This window comes from Schistocerca serialis, chromosome 1, assembly GCF_023864345.2.
Source record: "Schistocerca serialis cubense isolate TAMUIC-IGC-003099 chromosome 1, iqSchSeri2.2, whole genome shotgun sequence".
In the NCBI taxonomy this organism is placed as follows: domain Eukaryota; kingdom Metazoa; phylum Arthropoda; class Insecta; order Orthoptera; family Acrididae; genus Schistocerca; species Schistocerca serialis.
In genome coordinates this window covers 1,106,355,460-1,106,377,054 of record NC_064638.1, presented here as the reverse complement: position 1 = coordinate 1,106,377,054, position 21,595 = coordinate 1,106,355,460, and the positions used below count along the sequence as shown (strand labels likewise).

Here is a 21,595-nt window from a genome sequence, read left to right as displayed (position 1 = left end):
GACGAATGGGATCTCCTTCCACGTTGCAGCTCCACTCGCCGACGACGGTTATCTGGAAGAGTGCAGCACCACTTCGTGGTCACGGCACCACTTCAAAAATGACCTTTTGTGTTGTCATGCTAACAAGATGCAGAGGATAGTAGGCGCTGGGGATGGTAGGCGCTGGGGCAGTAGGCGCTGGGGACAGTAGGCACAGGGGCAGTAGATGCAGGGGACGGTAGGCACAGGGGATGGTAGGCACAGGGTACAGTAGGCACAGGGGATGGTAGGCACAGGGTACAGTAGGCACAGGGGATGGTAGACACAGGGAACAGTAGGCACAGGGGATGGTAGGCGCAGGGGACAGTAGGCACAGGGGACGGTAGCCACAGGGAACAGTAGGCACTGGGGACGGTAGGCACAGGGTACAGTAGGCACAGGGGATGGTAGGCGCAGGGACAGTAGGCACAGGGGACGGTAGGCACAGGCAACAGTATGCACAGATGACGGTAGGCACAGGGGACATTAGATGCAAGGGACGGTAAGCACAGGGGATGGTAGGCACAGGGGACAGTAGGCACAGGGGACGGTAGGCACAGCAGACGGTAGATGCAGGGGACGGTAAGCACAGGGGATGGTAGGCACAGGGGACAGTAGGCACAGGGGACGGCAGGCACAGGGAACAGTAGGCACAGGTGATGGTAGGCAAGGGGACACTAGATGCAGGGGATGGTAAGCACAGGGGACGGTAGGCGCAGGGGACAGTAGGCACAAGGGACAGTAGGCACAGGGTACAGTAGGCACAGGGGATGGTAGGCACGGGGTACAGTAGGCACAGGGGACAGTAGGCACAGGGTACAGTAGTCACAGGGGACGGTAGGCACAGGGGCAGTAGATGCAGGGGACAGTAGGCACAGGGGATGGTAGGCACAAGGGATGGTAGGCACAGGGGACGGTAAGCACTGGGGATGGTAGGCGCAGGGGACAGTAGGCACAGGGGATGGTAGGCACAGGGAACAGTAGAAACAGGGGACGGTAGGTAAGGGGACACTAGATGCAGGGGATGGTAAGCACAGGGGACGGTAGGCGCAGGGGACAGTAGGCACAAGGGATGGTAGGCACAGGGTACAGTAGGCACAGGGGATGGTAGGCGCAGGGGACGATAGGCACAGGGAACAGTACGCAAAGGGGACGGTAGGCACAGGGGCAGTAGATGCAGGGGACAGTAGGCACAGGAGATGGTAGGCACAAGGGATGGTAGGCACAGGGGACGGTAAGCACTGGGGATGGTAGGCACAGGGGACGGTAGATGCATGGGACAGTAGGCACAGGGGACGGTAGGTCCCTAGTAAAGCTGATACTAATTTCCGACTAACAGTGTGGGATGACACAGGACATTGCAGGGAGTCCATTGATTGTTCTCTGAAGACAGGTCCGTATGTGAAGGAGTTACGATGTGCTTGGTGCACAGTACCTTTACGTCTACATCTTCATGATGTAGATGTAGATATCCAATATTTATTGTGTAGCTAGATACACATGGATCCAAAGATAAGTTTTCTTTTCACGTGTAGGTATTGCACTTGCTTTGGGTTTCTGCATCAGTCGTCTTATTTGTTTTAAAGTTCAACTTGTGTCATTGTGCTTGAGTTCAACTGATTGTCAGGACCATTTGTTGGTCAATTATATTGTATCATTTAAATATGTCACACATATTCACAAATGTTGACTATGCTGGTATGATATTTGGATACGAGTTTTGTAATCGAGACGCCACTGCTACTTTTCTAAACGCAGAATACCATATTTAACACTGTCAACTCGCATTTTCGCTAATTCGTACGTGTGTGGCGTGTCTGTAGGCACGTTTCATCCGAAAGTGCAGATGAACTGCGTGTGGGTGAAGTAAAAGACGTTATTCAGTAGATACAAGGTAGTCTTTCAGCAACCACATGCAGAATTTCTAGACGTATCAGTAATCCTACACAAAAAGACAGCAATGTCAGACATTACGTATGCACGACCTCCGCCCTTTACAATTTCAGTATAGTCATCGCCTCAATAACTTGGGGGAGAGGGGAGAAGAATGCCTCTCCGTAAATGTATGATAGACAATTATGGACAATCAGTCGATTGGACCTGCTGCGTTACAGCATGTCATGGAGACTAGCAAACGAGTCTCCAGGATTATAGGAAGGCGTTCCTTTGGGATGGATATACTCTTCCAGCAAGCCGGAATCTGTTCATATTGTAATCGTCACGTGGTACATCATGAAAACCTTACATTCCACCCAAAAGTAAATAGGCAGAAATGATCACGTTTCATGGTCACCAAAGTACCCAGACCTTAATGATTTTGATTTTTGCCTGTAGGGTCGGACAAAAGACGAATGGATCTTTCAGATTGTGAGTAATAGTGCCCTTAAACAAAAAAGAAAGAAAGGAAACACCAAGACGATCTCGGAACAGCTGAAGTGATGATGTCAAGAAAATTCGAAAGTGCTTTGAAGTTTGGAGTGGAAATTGGGAAAATCATTTGCAGAATTGCCCGCGAAAGGCAAAGGTCCCGAGTTCGAGTCTCGGTTGGGCACACAGTTTTAATCTGCCAGGAAGTTTCATATCAGCGCACACTCCGCTGCAGAGTGAAAATCTCATTCTGGAAACATCCCCCAGGCTGTGGCTAAGCCATGTCTCCGCAGTATCCTTTCTTTCAGGAGTGCTAGTTCTGCAAGGTTCGCAGGAGAGCTTCTGTAAAGTTTGGAAGGTAGTAGACGAGATACTGGCAGAAGTAAAGCTGTAAGAACCGGGCGTGAGTCGTGCTTCGGTAGCTCAGATGGTAGAGCACTTGCCCGCGAAAGGCAAAGGTCCCGAGTTCGAGTTTCGGTCGGGCACACAGTTTTAATCTGCCAGGAAGTTTCAAAATCATTTGCCTTTGCATGTAGAAAATGAATGAGATGTCTACATAGTTGGACCCAATAGCCAGTTACATTTAGGTTGGGACTGTGAGAAATTGCCGAGAAGTTTCGAAATATTACGACAGGGTGACTCGTTGTCTCGAGGGGTGGCCTTAAAATCCCTGGCAGACCAGTGTGGTTCATAGTTTACCTAATTTTCCCAAATTATTTCGCATATTATAAAAATCGCTTCAACGGCGTGACAACTGACTGCTCATTGATCGTTCTCCCAGTGAAAAATGTACACGTCTATAATGACGTCGATATCAATTGGGTGTTAAACACTGAAACTACTCATTATCACTACCATTTGTGTTGAGAGCAACTAGCGGCAGAAAAATCATCGTATTTAATTGGCCCACTGTAAACCAACCAAGACATCTGTCGTGGAGCAACGGCTGAAATGATACAGGTAGCAAAACCATCAGATAGCCTGTAAACACACCGTAAAGATAACTCAGGAAGTCACTTCCTGACAGATTAAACCTGTGCGATGATCCAGAGTGGAACTGCTTTGGACTTTCCATAATTTCTTACTCATCCACTCAGTTAACCAGAAGTGCCTCATGCGTAGTTCCAAAACTTCAACCGTAGGTGCAGCTGAATATCTTAGATTAGATTAGATTAGTTTTTCGTTTCATATATCCATGCTGAAGAGATCCTCGTGGATGTGGAACATGTCAATATTTTTTTTTAAGCTGAAATAACAATACTAATAGTATGAATATATACAATACATCATTTGCTTCTATTAAAAAATTAGTCAAGGGAGTAGAAGGAGTTGGCCACTAGTAAGCCTTTCAGGCTCCTTCTGAACTGATCTTTTTTGTAACTAAATTTTTTATTGTTGTTGATGATTCTTCCGGGTTATATGGCCATGGTCCATGGAATTCTTCTATTCCTAACGTTTCGTCCAATACTACGTTGGACCTCCTCAGAGGTATGGCTGGTCCTGCTGAGTCCTGCCAGCCATACCTCTGAGGATGTCCAACGTAGTATTGTACGAAACGTTAGGAATAGAAGAATTCCATGGACCACGGCCATATAACCCGGAAGAATTATCAACAACAGTATCATCCGATCGTGAAAGCCTTCATTGTATGATTAAATTTTTTATGTTTGCTGGCAAACTATTGAAGATGAGTGTTCCTGAGTATTGGATGCTTTTTTGAACTAAAGTAAGTGCTTTTAAGTCCTTGTGCAGATCATTGTTGTTCCTGGTATTGTATGAATGAACTGAGCTGTTTGTTGGAAAAAGAGATATATTATTTAGGACAAATTTCATTAAGAAGTAAATATACTGAGAGGCAGTAGTTAGTATACCCAGTTCTTTGAAGAGGTTTTATACAGGACATCCGTAGATTTACTCCACAAATGATACGTATTACGCCGGCCGTAGTGGCCGAGCGGTTCTAGGCGCTACAGTATGGAACTGCGAGAATCCTACGGTCGCAGGTTCGAATCATGCATCGGGCATGGATGTGTGTGATGTCCTAAGGTTAGGTTTAAGTAGTTCTAAGTTATAGGGGACTGATGACCTCAGAACGTAAGTCCCATAGTGCTCAGAACCATATGAACCTTTTTTTTTTTTTTTTGTTTGATACGTATTACACGCTTTTGGACTCTGAAATATTTTGTTTGACTTGAAGAGTTACCCCAAAATATTATACCATATGACATTATGGAATGAAAGTAGGCAAAGTATGCAAGCTTTTTCTTTTTGTATGTCGCCTATGTCAGCTAACACTCGAATTGCAATTGCAGATTTGTTAAGGCGTTTCTGCAGTTCTGTGGTGTGCTCCTCCCAATCTCAGTTGCACGGCAAGGTAAGTATTCAGACTGCGGTTCATCACAAACTCTTATTTGCTACGAACTTTAATTACTGCGGACGCTACAGAACGAAAGGTTAATTCCGCGTTTCTCGAAGGCTGTAATGCTGGTGACGACGGTACAAAGGTGGAAGCAGGGCAGCGAGGTCTGCGGCGCCAGTGAAGTGCTGTCATGTAGCAGTGATCTGGGCGCCATGACGTGGCGCGGCGTGGCGTCGCTATAAAACACGGCGTGGCGGACGGTATGACCCGAGCTTGCACAACGCAGGCAGGCACGCCGGCCGCACTCGCCGTCCGTCACAGGCCAGGGATGGCGGCCGCCTTGGGCGCCCTGTGCTGTCTGTCGGCGCTGTGTCTGGCCACCGCCGCTCAAGCAGGTCAGTGGCTGCTCTATTAATGATGCTGGAAACATTTCCACTCGGCTCTCTCATCCCACTCAGGAGGAGGTCATCTTTCATACCGGGTATTGGCATATATTTTTATTGGTGACTGAGGACAGCCGGCCGGTGTGGCCGTGCGGTTCTAGGTGCTTCAGTGTGGAACCACGTGACCGCTACGGTCGCAGGTTCGAATGCTGCCTCGGGCATGGATGTGTGTGATGTCCTTAGGTTAGTTAGGTTTAAGTAGTTCTAAGTTCTAGTGGAGTGATGACCTCAGATGTTAAGCCCCTTAGTGCTCAGAGCTATTTGAACCATTTTTGACTGAGGACAGCGTACTGAATATTACATCAGTATTTAATTCATTTTCAGACTAATAACTGTAGCTGTTAGGAGTGATACGTTTTTAGGTTGGTTAGTACCTCCAAGTATATGCGACAAGGACATCAACGCTTTCTTTTCCCGTGGACAGCAGATCAGGTGTTGAGGTGTGGACGTGTGGCCACAACATGGTTGATCTATACTGACAGGCGTAATCCACTTAGTTGTGCCGGTACAACTGTGCACAAAACATCACGTACTAAATTATACGATGTGTTTGCAAGAAGACCGTCAGATGCAGAGAAAACAACTAACACACTGGCGTGGGTACATATTAAGGTACCACTGATCAAAATATCTCCACTTAGCTCTACTTGTACCCTTAACACCCAGCATATATGAAATTATCAGATTAAAACTATTTACCAAGTGTACCGGTATGAAACGAGCGTTTTTTTTGTGAAAATGAAACACTAATTTTGAATTGAAAAGTAAAAACATTTTATTTAAAGTACTGACAATTGCTTTCTATACATTTTGAGCACCTTTCTGGCAATTTCTGGACTCCACGCCATTTGAAATGTTCGTCTTTTGAAGCAAACCAATCAGACACCCAATTTTCGACTTCTCTGTAGGAATAAAAGTGTTCCTCAGCGAATGCGTGTCCTATTGATGAAAACAAATGGTAGGGGCCAAGTCTGGTGAATACGGCGGAGTAGCAGCTCCCAGCCAAGTGTTTTGATTGTATCCTGAACCAGTTTTGTTTTGTGTGCAGGTGCATTGTCGTGTAAAGAAAAATACTTTTCCATGTCCTCTGGTCCATTTTGGTCTTTTTTCGATCAATGCATAATTCAAATTGATGATTTGTTGTCTGAAGCGATTAGTATTCACAGTTTCACCGGGTCTTAGAAGCTCATGATACACCACACCTTTCTGATCCCACCAAACACAGAGAATTGTCTTCTTGCCGAATCGATCTGGTTTTGCAGTCGATGTTGATGGTTGTCCCGAATCGACCCATGATTTTTACCGTTTAGGATTCGTAAAATAAATTCATTTTTCATCGCCAGTAACAATTCGATGCAAAATTGATTTTCTTTTATGACTTTGAAGCAAAATTTGACAAATGGTTTTTCGGTTTTCCATCTGTCTTTCATTCAGTTTGATGTGGCACCCATTTCCCACACTTTTGGATCTTTCCCATAAGTTTCAAACGGTCAGAAATTGTTTGTTGTGCAACATTTAGCGTTGCTGCCATTTGCTTCTGACTCAAAGTATCATCTTCATCCAATTCGGCGTCTTCGGCCTTTTTTGGTTGTCTTCCACGTTCTTCGTTTCTTACATGAAAATCATTATTTCTGAACCGTTGAAACCATCTTGTGCATGTTGCTTCTGATAGAGCATGATCACCAAATGACTCGACAAGCATTCGATGCCACTCTGCAGCACTTATTTTTCAAATGAATATAAAAAATTAATGCTTTCCGCAAATCATCACTTTCTGGTACAAAATTCGACATTGTTAACACGATGAAAACATATGATGTTCTTTGTTCCATGACTTGATTTATACTAAATATGTTTGACAGATTTGATACCAACCAAACAAAAAAAATTAAGGCTCGTTCACAACAAATATTCCCTATCGACACATTTGTATCTTAACGCTCATTTCATACCGGTACACCTGGTATTTTCACCTGCCAGATGATTGCTGAGGGACTACATGTTACCGCTGAATACGTTATCTTCATAAATTGTGCTACTGTAATAACGTAAAAGATGTAAGTTATAAGTAAACTAAACAACAGTTTATGAATCTGTTAATAATAGTTACTAATAACAGTCATTGAGGCTGTTTCCCGATGACGCTGTTGTACATATACAAGTCACAAAGGAAGCAAAATGTAGAGAAATGAAGGACGAGCTGCCAAGAATCGGCGCTCGGTGCAAGGGTTGGCAGTTGACCTCGACATAAGCAACTGAAACATATTATGCACAAATAGACAGAAAGACACATTATTGTTTCTTTACACGACTGCCGAGCAATCACTCGACGAAGTTACGTCCATTAAATATCTGAGAGCGATTTAATGTGGAACGGTCACGTAAAATTAATCGGATGTCAAACTGAGATTCATTGGAAGAATCCTTAGAAAGTATTGTCCATCAACGAAGGAGGTAGCTAGCAGAGCACTGGTTCGACCGATACTTGAGTAACAGTCATCAATTTGGGATGCCTGCATGGTGGCAGTCGTAGATGAAATATATAAGGTGCGAAAAAGGACAGTGCGTTTCGTCACAGATTCGTTTAGTAAGCACGGAAGCGGCATGGAGATGCTCAAGCCCAATCGAGTGGCAGACGCCATAAGAAAAGCATTTTTTATCACTGTGTTGTTTACTGTTAAAATTCCAAGAGCATAAGTTCCTACGAGAATCTAACGATATATTACTTCCTTCTGCTTATACATCGCGGAAGACCGTGAAGGTAAAATTCAAGATATTATTTCCCAGTAATCGTTCTTCCCATGCAACTTTCGCAATCAAAATACTAAAGAAAGGAGTGGACTGTGGTACACATTATGGTTTCGCCACTCTAAGGTGCCTCGCGTAGATATAGATGAAGGAAACAAAAAATAATAATAACAGCAATAATAATAATAATAGATAAAGTATGAAGCACATTCAGGCAACAAGTAGCTGTATCTTAGAGACCAGAGATAATGGTTGTAATAAGTAAGGCCCATTTGGGTAGTTGACTGTTCCAGCAATGCATCCGTGAAGGGAGGAAAATCTACCGGCAGATTAACAGGATACAAAGTACATTCGCAAGTAAGTGACCAGTTCGGGGAGTTTTCAGCATGTAGGTTATGTATGTTATTATGGACTGGAAATGGTTAGCAGTACGAGGATTACATGTGCCTATAATCGGTAAGGCAAAAGTGTAGTGTCTTTTTCGATATACAAAATGTCGAAGTTAAATTGCACACTATTGATATTTCACAAATGCTTCAATACAGCAAAAGAAGGATTTCAAGCAGTGGTAGTACGTCAGTGACCACTGTATGGTTAATGCGGAGTGGCTAAAACAAAACTAACCAAGATAATATTTGTAAGTTTGGCACTAAATAATCTTTTCATCTTCAGTTCCTGAGTCTTTCGTGTGTTTTGATGCTGTCCTCCAATTTTTCCCAAACTTTTAATTTCTACGTAAGTGTTACATCCAGCTTCTTCTGTAATCTATTTTCCATATCCAAATGGAAAGAACTGCTCCTTGGTGTCGATACAGCGCTGTACATGATTTGTCAAACGGTTTCACTGTCTGATGACTGTCCTCCCTTCTTCTCACTTGTGAGAGTGTCGCACAAACACTGTCTTGTTATTCTATCTCACTCAAAACTTCTTGTGCCGCTTAATGGTATCTATTCTACCGTTTCATTTTGGCCATTCTTAACCCGTAACTTTTTTCATCTATCAAGACATAATTTCTTTAAATGCTTTCGTATTAGAATTCGAGGTCCTTAGAAGAGGGATGGTTGGAGATAACATATGTCGCTGTTTATAGAAGTCTTTCGCAAAAAAGGTACGCAGCACTGTTCCACATCCACTGCTACTAAATTAGAAGATAACCAGCAGTAACTGTTTTGTGCAGGCAGACATCCCTTTCTTACCCAGAAGTAGTTTTGGAGAGCTACTTTCAAATCACATATCATCACTGTACCACAAAGTACCTTAACACCGGTTTTCCTGTGATTGTTACAGGAATTCAGGGGGCCAGCTTACGGGATAATACTTTTTTTTAGTGAACGATGACAAAGGGGATTCCATAATTTTCGATGGCACACACTTCAGTGCACTTCATGGTTTCGGTGGCAGTACAAGCACATCTGCTTTATGATGTGCAACGACATCTGGATGTTTACTTCGAATGGAGCACAAGCAATAACAAAAAAAAAAAAAAAATGGGAAGACGCAATTAATAGATTTATAGAAAAATAGCAGTTAGATAGTGAAGAGAAGAAACAGAAGGATAATGACAAAACAAGTGCTATTTGCTTCGTGTGTATATTTCGTTCATCGTAAGAACTAATCTGATGCAAACAAACACAAACGCGATGATTGGTCAGCAGCCATAGCACTCGTACCCTGGTGTTGTTCCGCTCTTTGAAGTAGATCCAACTTACGTATTAGATATCTTATTGTTATGTCACTATAAATGAAACTTTAACACATTCTGATGTCTTAACAGCCATCAAAGATTTCTTAATCATACTTTAGCGACGTAATTTTTATTTCAAAAACCGTGCACAGCCATAATCCCTGTCAGCGCTACTTGTGCTCCGATTGTCTTGCTGTTCATACGTACAGTGAAAAATAGATGACACTCCTCCCTGCTTCATAGTGAAACACGAGCGCGGAACACGCTTAATAGGTAGAAACTAGTTGTTCTTAATGTTTTTCACAAGATTGCAGAGAAAAATCAGCTTTAAAGGTTTTCGAAAAACGCCATGTGTTAGTATAAGGGAGGACTAATTAATTAATGGGTGGCGTAATGTGTAGAGTCATGCGTGCCGTCGGACAGCTATTCGAAAACCGTTGTGGTTAACAATTTTTTTTGTTCGATATGAATACCTAATTCTTTCAAATATGAAATCCATCAAATGTGTGTGAATTAACTCATACTTAACCATCATTTTTTAAGAAAAATGCACGTCTCCTAGTTTCTAATTGCATACTGCACACAAAATTCTGGTTTTCATTGCAAATACACATTTTAAGTATCGACATTTCATAAAAGATTGTTAAAGGTTTTTGAAGTTAAAAAGCATTACACAATCAAATTTTTGGGACAATAATGAAAACTCAAACACTCTCTCTTTGAATATGCCCATTGCTTTTCTAACATTCTGCGTGGTGTCTGTTTGTTCTAAGTCGTGTCTCCCTACCACTTTCGCGCAACGACGCTCTGAGCTTGTTTTTTAGGGAATTGACTAGTTTGAACCTGGGACCTGTTGCTGGTAAGGAGACGCCAGACCACACATGACATGTAGAGTTCAGAAGAGTTCAGTGAGACTAGCGATGATATAACCAAATACTTAATGATTTCAGCGCCAGTTCCACTGCACTCCCTGTAAAAGGATCTTAATACTAACTAAATTTAGTGGAAGGGGCTCAAGGCTTTCCTATTTTTAGTTAGCTGGTAAAATAACGTCGAAAAAGCAGTTAAGTTTACCACTGGAAATTTTATTCTAGTCACAAAACATTGTTTATAAATTGCACTGTTGATAAAAGGAAATATTTTAATACAGGATGATAAAAACCAACTGCGTTCAACAAAAATGTGAACGAATATTCCCTGAGTGGATTTCCAAGTTCTACAATGGATCGAAGGATGACCTATGCCATATCACATCTATAATCTAGGCTTACATTAAGTTTCTCAAAAGATAAAACTATCAAAATGGTCTATAGTGACCCTCACTTATCTTTAATTACTTATCTAAGTTGTCGTAAATTACAGTGGCTGATGTGGCTTCTCAATAATTATATAACAGAAAAATCATTGCGTTTCAGATTTTAAATAATGCAGCAAATGTGAATACCATGAGCTTCAATTGACGATCGACACTAGTATTACGTAAAAAGGGGATGTAACAGATGAGACTTCTGCAGTTCTGAGTGAAGCCTTATGCGCTCAAAAATGCGGCATCGCGTGCGTTCATTACCTTGTCGGTGTTCGTCAGGGGGCGGCGGATGGCACAGCTACACGCACCTCGCCATCTCGGAAGCAACTCTCTCCTAACTTCCCCTTACTACAATTTACCGAAGTTGGTTTAAAAAAAGCTATCTGGCTGTGTTTTCATCTGATCAATCAGGGTCTCAATGTTAACCTTAAGTTCTGCCTACAAAAATTCTGTCTATCCAATGAGAAACGTTATACTTTTCGTGGTGGGGCAATGTTTTTAACGTTTGCAACGTAACAGAGATGCGAAAAAGTCTCACGCTAAAACTTGCAGCTGGTGTGGCCCTTTTAGTGTTAGCGTAAGATCTATACTGTTCTTCTGGAGGGCTCTATCTTTTAACATGGGCTGGGGGGTGGTCCTGGTGGTTGGCTGGCGACGTGGGTGTCCGTCCCTTATCGTAGGGCCTTCTAGCTTAACACGGTTCTGCTCTCGGCTTCTGTTCTCGTTTCTTCCCTCGGAACTGCGTCTGTTTCACGGTGGGAAGGTATGACATGCATTTAGGCGTTCTTGTGTTAGTCTGTGGTATTCCATTTGCTCACTCGTTGATCGTATTACTTTGGTTAATTTAATGTCAGGATTTATTCGGAGCTATGTGACATACTGCCGGATTTGCTCTATCATGTCAGGGTTTTCATGGATAAGCGTCGTAGAAATGATGCAAACAATAAGTTTCACGGCTTCGAGCACACTATTCAAATTTGACAAGACATTTAAGCTTCCAAACGTAGTTGAACTAATGCACGAAGCTTTGTAACACGTCACTGCCGAACGATGGTGAAATGCAGAACAGCACGTCATAAAAGAGGAGGAGGAAATAGGGATTTTTTGGTGGCTTGGGATTCTGTTGCTGGTCGCCACTTTAATATGGTCCCAAAGGATGAATCGAACAAAACTTTGAAACTCGTTACAGAAATGAAGAAGTGTGAGAATAAATTGGAAATACAAGCCATTCACAAAATCTAGTGTCTTACCAGAAAGTATCTACGGAATTTTGAAACAGATGACAAAGGAGGCGCTGTATTCAGTCTCCTGGGCTGCGTCTTTCAAAATAGCAAAGCTTGCTAATGGCAGTGTTGCCACCTCAGTTTCTACCTTGTAACTACGCAACACTTGAAATGTTCATCAGTCAGCTATAAATCCCCTAGAGAAACGAAAAACATTACAATGACGAAATAAAGATGAATGTCAATATATGATGGCGTAACAGTTCCCATAAAGCAACCTTAAATACCTATAGCTGAGAAAACACTTTGCAATAAGTAAAGAATAAGTAAAATATGCCCTGTAAACATTTCACTTCTGTAACACTCGCTGGTGCCCCACGCCTGTCTCTGGTCTTAAAGAAGTATCCACGTCAGAAAAACATATGAGTTTAATGTGAAAATAAGTCTAATGAGTGAACAACACTGTGTAAAAGGTTGACTATGCCCTGAAAACACAGGGAATGTGGAGGTGGCGCCGGCGCTTAACATTTTCGCACGGGGCGTCGAAATCTCTGGGACTGGTACTACGCAAAATAAGACATCTTTTGCTTGCTCGTCATATAAGAAGTAAAACTGTTGGTTGGAACCGCGTAACAGGCTGAGTTGCTGGAGCGGAAATATTTTGTTTATTCGCGCATATTGGCAACTACGTACGCCGAAGTGTATTGCGTAGTGGTGACTGTTTTGACAGCAAGCAAACGACAATGTCAAGTTTTTATTGATGTTTATTGAATTCGATGAAGAGTGCCAGTACAAACACTCTTCCTACAGAAAAGTGCAAAGAAAATTTGTGACAAGGTATACGCAGGCCTATTCTTGGTGTTTTATAAATTTCCGTAACATGTGACAATATTACTATTAACATGAAATTACTACAGGATTCTCACTTTATCGTGCTAGTTTGTAAATTTCCCTTCCTGTTCTCGAGATAACTTGATCATCTACAGCAATCCAAGGCCTTTTTGAAGCTTTCTGCTATCTTATTTAATTACTATTTTGGAAAAAATCCTTTCAGAAAGATTCCAAACTTATTAAGATGTATTCATTTCAGAGGTAGCACTACACTCACTGTAAGCTTCATCTCAGTCAACATTTTTTAACCTTTCTCAAAAATTTCTCTCTGTGTTTTGATGAACCATTATCATTGTTTTCTTTAGATGACTGTAGACTGTAAATGTTGCTAAATCATGTATGTCAGTATCTCAGTACATTACCTATCAGAGCACTGCTACACAAGCCACTGGAGTAGGAAAATGTATAACTTAAAGTAAACTGTAATTGGCTAGTAATACGTCTAGATAACTTTTCTTACCAGATCTGTTTAAAAAATTATATGAACATCATGAAAATCAATAGACCTTTCTTCTTTACAAACATCAAAACAAAATATTAAATTTTTTCATGGAAATTCCTCACTTATCCAGTGGGAACCTGTATACTGTAAAAACGATAAGTATTAAATTGTCCAATATTAACCCACTAACACGTGCCTCTGTAACCTGATCTACTGCAGAATTTACTTATTTCTGTAAGTCTGAATCAGTATTAAATGTGTATGAAAACAACTCTTCCAAATCAATTACCAATAAATTGACTCTATTTTATCTCCATTCATATTTTGATGCAGCCAGCAGGTCATCGTTTCCCTCAAGTCTTTTTCGATGATTTGGAAGTCACTATCAATTTCATTTCCGGTAATATTGTCATCACACTGTCCACCCCCGCGTCTGGGTGCGTGCTCCGCGCATGTGACTGCAATGCAGAGGACCAGGTTTGAATTCCCAGTGCATGTTTTCGTTCCTCGTATACAGGTAGAGGTACAATTTTCTCTCTCTCTTTCCACTTTTTTTTCTTATTCATGTCGCTTAAGGGAGGAGAGTCAATATTCGACTGTGTTCTTACTTGGTCTCCCTCCCCTTGTGTGTGTGTGTGTGTGTGTGTGTGTTTTTATGTGTGTGTGTGTGTATTCTGCATTTTGTTCATCTCTTTGTGTTGTCTTTTCATCTAACAACTGACATCCGCAGGCTGGCGAGATGGGCAATAAAAGCGTCACTACGGTCACGGACTGTGGAACCTTGGTGCTAACGCACCCGGGAGCACGTGAACAACCGCAGAAGTCCGTAGGTCCGAGGAAAGTAACCACCGTGTAAATCATGACCTTGGAAACCTACTGAGGCGACGAAAAACTGCATGAAAAATGCTGTTCACTGGTAGTGAAGTTACATCTACGTCTGACATCCATTGACAGTCAGACTAATTACTATGCAACAAACTGGTCGACACGAACGTATAATATCTGGTGAAGGAATTACAGTCATTATTTGACGGTCGTGCTAGAACCCGACTAATACTCCCTAGATCCTGGACAACATGAACTTTTTGTGGAAAAAAGGCCAACTCGTAATTACCGTAACTGATGCGAAATTGCAGGCTAACTTACATGTAAACAGAAAGCGAAATGGAACTGGAATATTTATGTCGGCAGTCCCGTGGCATCTTAAAGGTACGAAAACGTGCAACATCTCTATTCTGGACCTCGTACTACAAATAGAATAAAAATCTGCTCTAGCGCACCTGTATACCTATAAATTTTATCACGGTATTGAAAGTAATCCTATCAAGTATGTGTCCATTATTCGTTGAATGTGCCTAACAAGTAAATTTGTGTGCTATATAACAGTATTCTCACATGCAACTTTCGTACACGAACACGCAATTGGCGGATATGTAAACGATTAGAGTTATGGTTCTCTGTGACAGGTAGAACGGCCATCAGAATGTATTAGCGGTATTGTTATTTGTGATTAGTGTCGACTCCAGGCCTGGTAGCTTACATAAGGGGCAGTAGAAGTTGATTTGTCACTGTAAAGGACAGGGAGATGCCGCGTAATCATGAGAGACAACGTTTTCAGTATCTGACAGAGTTTGAAAGGGACGTCATTCTGGGTCTCCATTTGGCTGGTTTTTCGAATCATGCAATGTCCAGTTTTTTTGTGGCAACTGTATCTGACAGTGACCTTATGTTGAAGTTTATCATAGCGTTAGGCCATGTATACTCTTCGTCAAGGATCCAAGTTGACTAAGTGTTATCACCACAAGGGAAAATTGCCGTGTCGTGCACTAAACACCTCCATACCTGCGTCTGCCATCCGAGAATAGGTAATGGACTCCAGATAACAGTCTGTGTCATTCCGCACCATTGGTCGCAGAATAGCAGCAGCCGGACAAGGAAATTATCTTCGCAATCCTAGGCTGGCGTTAACACGGCAACAAAAACGGCTGTCGTTGGACTGGTCTCGTGACCGAGAAGTATGGACTGCTGACGAGTGGCGTGAGATTGAGTACAGCGAAGGATCGCAGTTCTTCACTCAGCGATAAATGGCACATCATGGGTAGGTAAGATAATAATAAAAAAATTACGGAAATCATAGCCCCGATTTAAATGTTCGTTATTCCTGCGCGGTGTTCGAGAGTGGAACGGTAAAGAAACAGCTTGAAGATAGTTCAATAAAAGACTTAATTCTGAATTGCAGAGTAATCATGTAGATGTAGATGTTGATGCTGTGTTGCTGTTATGCTCGCTGTGCACGTGCTGTTGGCTGTCCGCCTGTCTCAAATGTTGAGCTTGGCCGGCGTCGCTACGTTGCTTCTCTACCTTACACTACGTGATCAAAAGGGTCCGGACACCTGACTGAAAATGTCTTAAAAGTTCGTGGTGCCCTCCATCGGTAAGGCTGGAATTCAATATGCTGTTGTCCCACCCTTAGGCTTGATGACAGCTTCCACTCTTGCAGGCATACGTTCAGTTAGGTGCTGGAAGGTTTCTTGGGAAATGTCAGCCTATTCTTCAGGCAGTGCTGCACTGAGGAGAGATATCGATGTCGGTCGCTGAGGCCTGGCACGAAGTCAGCGTTTCCCCAACATCCCAAAGGTGTTCTGTAGGATTCAGGTCAGGACTCTGTGCAGGTCAGTCCATTACATGGATGTTATTGTCGTGCAACCAGTCCTCCACAGGACGTGCATTATGAAAAGGTGTTCGATCGTGTTGAAAGATGCAATCGCCATCCCCGAATTGCTCTTCAACAGTGGAAACCAAGAAGGTGCTTAAAACATCTGTGTAGGCCTGTGCTGTGATAGTGCCACGCAAAACAACAAGGGGTGCAAGCCTTCTGCATGAAAAACACGACCACACCATAACACCACCGGCTCCGGATTTTACTGTTAGGACTCCACACGCTTGCAGATGACGCTCACGGGGCATTCGCCATAACCACGCCCTGCCATCGGATCGCCACATTGTGTACCGTGATTCGTCACTCCACACAACATTTTTCCACTGTTCAATCGTCCAAGTTTACGCTCCTTATACCAAACGAGGCGTCATTGCGCTTTTACCAATGTGATGTGTTACTTAGGAGCAGCCACTCGACCGTGAAATCCAAGTTTTCTCACCTCCCGCCTAACTGTCATAGTACTTGCAGTGGACCTTGATGCCCACCGACCGGCTTTTCAGATTGTTCCTGACCACATTTTACTGTCTGTACGGTGAAAGAAGAGACCTGACAGTTAAACTACAGCAGTTCGAGTTTTCGCCCCCTGGTGACATCTCAAGTCTTCAGTTATTGTGCTTCCAAGACATGTAAATGCACTTACTTGGCTAATGGTAGCTTGTCCTATTTTAATATTGAATTGTCTGCGTCTTGTACTGATGACCATGCTCTTTGTTTTTTCTGTGTTTATTTGCATCCCATATTGCACACAAGCTTTATTCAGGTCTTTCAGCATGTTATTCACTGTCCGCTCACTTTTTTCCACTAATACAATGTCATCAGCTAACGCTATACATTCTATTATCTTTCCACCAACACATATTACGACCGAGCGAGATAGCGCGGTGGTTAGCACACTGGACTCCGGGATGGTTCCTTTGAAAGGGTACGACAGATTTCCTTCCCGTCCTTCCCTACTTCGATGAGATCGATGACCTCGCTGTTTGGTCTCTTCCCCCAAAACAATCCAATCCAAATACATATTCCTCTTTTCCCATCCAAGTCTTTCGCAATAATCTCTTCATGTTTGCGTTAAACAACAGTGGGAAAAGGCATCAACTTTGTCTAACATCTCATCCAATGCTGCTACCTTCTGACATTTCATTTCCAATCATTATCCTTACTTTCTGGTGTAAATATAGATTCTGTATCAGTCGTCTCTCTTTCCAGTCTACTCCTTCCTCTTCCCTTCAGCTTGTTCCACTGAACTCTGTCAAAAGCCTTTTCTAGATCTATAAAAACAGCGAAGATTTCTCTACCCTTTTCCATACTTCTTTCCCCTATAGTTCTTAACAGGCCAATAGCATCTCGTGTCCCTTTTCCGCTTCTAAATTCGAACTGCTCTGTCCAGCTTGCCATGTAGTCCTCTATTCAGCACTCTCAGCAACACATTAGCTGTATGAGAAATTAGACTGATGGTCCTATGCTCTTCAGAGTTTTTAGTGCTCCTCTTTTTCTCTATTGGTATCATAACTGCTGCACAGAAGTCTTCAGGCCATTCCCCTTTGTCATATATATCATTACAGAGGTTGACTATTTCTTTTCTTGCCCAGTTTCCCAGACTCTTCAACGGTTCTGCTGGCAATTCATCAATTCCACATGCCTTTCTATTCTTCATCTCCTTCAGCGTCTTTTCTACATCTGCTTCCAAGATGGTGAATCTCTTTCCATCTTCCGGCAAATATTGCTCCCCATCAACCTTAATTTCGCTTTTTATTTCATCTCCCTGATACAGACATTCAGTATATTCTTGCCATCTGTTGAAAACCTCCAGTGGTTCTTCTGCTAGAGTAGCATCCGCTTTTTCTATTTCCATGTTATTCCTATTCCTTTTCCGTTCAAAAACTATCTCACTCAATATATCACTTCATACTTTCCCTCTTTCTCCATTTTCTGTATTTTGTCGCATTTCTGTTTCATCCATTTTTCCCTTGCTTCTTCAGTTTCTCATCTTAATTCATTATTCAATTTCTTGTACCTCCTTTTGCCTTCTTCAGTTTCTACATTTTTCCACTTTCTCCACTCTTCCATCTTTTTCAATATGTTTTCTGTTATCCATTCTTTCCTGGTACTTTGGGATACTCTAATTCCTGGTATTTCTTTGGCAGGGTCCATGAGTCCTTCCCTCATTTTTATCCATTTTTCCATAAATCTGTCTTCCAAATCAGTTGCACCTCTTTGAGTCTTTCTGTGTTTAGTATTTCTTTTGCTTTACCTCTCCAGACGTTTCTCGCTCACTCAGGAGACTTCAGATAATGCATACATAACGTTTCGAATCCGATTAGTTGAAAAAAAAAAATGCGGAGCATTACTTTCTGGGCAACCCTCGTAGATGGAATTCCTTGTCTGGATTGTGTATGAGCAGTTTTTATTACTCTGTATAAGAAAACGATTTCTTAACTAGTAATTTAATTTTAGTTTTGGCTTCAGCCTTGTCTTAGTCCTTACGGAGGAGAAACGCATTGGTCACGGAAGACAGGGCCCCACCCCTCGAACGCACTGTGAATAGACAGGCAGACCGTTCTCACCGCGGCAACGCCACGGGAAGTTGCGCTTAGACAATAAGACCATGGTTACGTGTGCTACGTAAGTGGTCTGAGGTGAGTGGGACAGCAACATTATTCTCCAGGTGTCTGGCTACCCGGTGACAGAGAGCAAAAATGCCGAGCTTTAGCGACGCCCCTTCTCTCTAATAATGGGTGCTTCTCACACTCTCTGACTTGAAGGTGTCTAGGAGAAAGCGTCGAATAAAGGAATAATTATTCTAAACAGACACTTGGAATCGTCTCAGATTAAGCTGGGGAAAAGAGAAGCACTCTTTCTAGTTCCGATGAGAGTTTAACAGTAGAAATTTTTCTAAAATAATCCAAATTCCTTGAAGAGCAGGCGCCTGGGCGGTTTGTTGCACAAACACACGCTGTCTCTCTCGTTGCTTTCCTACTTCCCTCTCTAGTCATCGTTCATAAGAAATTCCCTCTAGATCTCATTAGCAGGGCATGGCAGAACGTCGACTTCTGTCTACCCCATAGACCAGTCTCCGAAAATTTAACCTAGATGGAATATGAACAGAAAACAGTCTTTTGATTGACGGAGCAATTGTTGTTAGAGCTGTACATGTGCAGGAAGACAGAAGGAGGTTGATGCAGCAGGCTGACGACGACAGTGTACAGGAGGTCGAGCTGTCAGGACTTCTGAGTGGGCATCCACGGCTGCCGTCAAATTATTTAAGTCTAAACAACAGTACATCTTTCGGTGTACAGAATACAAGCTTAAGTATTTCGTGGTCTAGGGGTAGCGTCTTTGATTCATAATCAAAACATCTTCGGTCCCGGGTTCGATCCCCGCCACTGCCTAAATTTTGATAAATAATCCAGCATTGGCGGCCGAAGACTTCCGGCATAAGAAGTCAGCCTCATTCTGCCAACGGCCTTGTCAAAGAGGGCGGAGGAGCGGATAGAGGTTCAGGGCACTCTCTTGTCCTAGGGGTGGGAAATTGCCCCTAAAGGTGGAAGAATCAGCAATGATCAACGACATGGGGATGCAGAAGGCAATGGAAACCACTGCATTAAAGACACGTAACGTGTATCCACAGGACATGTGGCCTGTATTTGAAGAAGTGTCATGATGATCTCTCCATCGGCAAAAGATTCCGGAATAGTCCCCCATTCGGATCTCCGGGAGGGGACTGCCAAGGGGGAAGTTACTATGAGAAAAAGATTGAATAATCTACGAAAGGATAACGTTCTATGAGACGGGGCGTGGAATGCCAGAAGCTTGAACGTGGTAGGGAAACTAGAAAATCTGAAGAGGGAAATGCAGAGGCTCAATCTAGATTTAGTAGGGGTCAGTGAAGTGAAGTGGAAGGAAGACAAGGATTTCTGGTCAGATGAGTATCGGGTAATATCAACAGCAGCAGAAAATGGTATAACAGGTTTAGGATTCGTTATGAATAGGAAGGTAGGGCAGAGGGTGTGTTACTGTGAATAGTTCAGTGACCGGGTTGTTCTAATCAGAATCGACAGCAGACCAACACCGACAACGATAGTTCAGGTATACATGCCGACGTCGCAAGCTGAAGATAAACAGATAGAGAAAGTGTATGAGGAACTTCCTGGCAGATTAAAACTGTGTGCCCGACCGAGACTCGAACTCGGGATCTTTGCCTTTCGCGGGCAAGTGCTCTACCAACTGAGCTACCGAAGCACGACTCACGTCCGGTACCCACAGCTTTACTTCTGCCAGTATCTCGTCTCCTACCTTCCAAACTTTACAGAAGCTCTTCTGCGAACCATGCAGAACTAGTACTCCTGAAAGAAAGGATATAGCGGAGACATGGCTTAGCCACAGCCTGGGGGATGTTTCCAGAATGAGATTTTCACTCTGCAGCGGAGTGTGCGCTGATATGAAACTTCCTGGCAGATTAAAACTGTGTGCCCGACCGAGACTCGAACTCGGGACCTTTGCCTTTCGCGGGCAACACCGACAACGATAGTTCAAGTATACATGCCGACGTCGCAAGCTGGAGATGAACAGATAGAGAAAGTGTATGAGGATATTGAAAGGCTAATGCAGTATGTAAAGGGGAACGAAAATCTAATAGTCATGGTTGACTGGAATGCAGTTGTAGGGGAAGGAGTAGAAGAAAAGGTTACAGGAGAATATGGGCTTGGGACAAGGAATGAAAGAGGAGAAAGACTAATTGAGTTCTGTAACAAGTTTCAGCTAGTAATAGCGAATACCCTGTTCAAGAATCACAAGAGGAGGAGGTATACTTGGAAAAGGCCGGGAGATACGGGAAGATTTCAATTAGATTACATCATGGTCAGACAGAGATTCCGAAATCAGATACTGGATTGTAAGGCGTACCCAGGAGCAGATATAGACTCAGATCACAATATAGTAGTGATGAAGAGTAGGCTGAAGTTCAAGACATTAGTCGGGAAGAATCAATACGCAAAGAAGTGGGATACGGAAGTACTAAGGAATGACGAGATACGTTTGAAGTTCTCTAACGCTATAGATACAGCAATAAGGAATAGCGCAGTAGGCAGTACAGTTGAAGAGGAATGGACATCTCTAAAAAGGGCCATCACAGAAGTTGGGAAGGAAAACAAAGGTACAAAGAAGGTAGCTGCGAAGAAACCATGGGTAACGGAAGAAATACTTCAGTTGATTGATGAAAGGAGGAAGTACAAACATGTTCCGGGAAAATAAGGAATACAGAAATACAAGTCGCTGACGAATGAAATAAATAGGAAGTGCAGGGAAGCTAAGACGAAAAGGCTGCAGGAAAAATGTGAAGACATCGAAAAAGATATGATTTTTGGAAGGACAGATTCAGCATAAAGGAAAGTCAAAA

At 42.8% G+C, this 21,595-nt stretch overlaps 1 protein-coding gene across 4 annotated transcripts in view; it reads left to right on the top strand.

Annotated features, from left to right (window-relative positions):
* Positions 1-5,026: 5,026 nt before the first annotated feature.
* The window catches only part of LOC126459215 (uncharacterized), a 64,596-nt gene continuing 48,027 nt past the window's right edge, over positions 5,027-21,595 (top strand). For 2 of the 4 annotated variants that reach the window (XM_050095846.1, XM_050095845.1), the window contains exon 1: positions 5,027-5,139. In XM_050095846.1, coding sequence (XP_049951803.1) covers positions 5,073-5,139 — 67 coding nt within the window. In that variant the 5' untranslated portion in view covers positions 5,027-5,072. The remainder of the gene's footprint in view (positions 5,140-21,595) is intronic. The other 2 variants (XM_050095848.1, XM_050095847.1) reach the window with 1 other exon arrangement.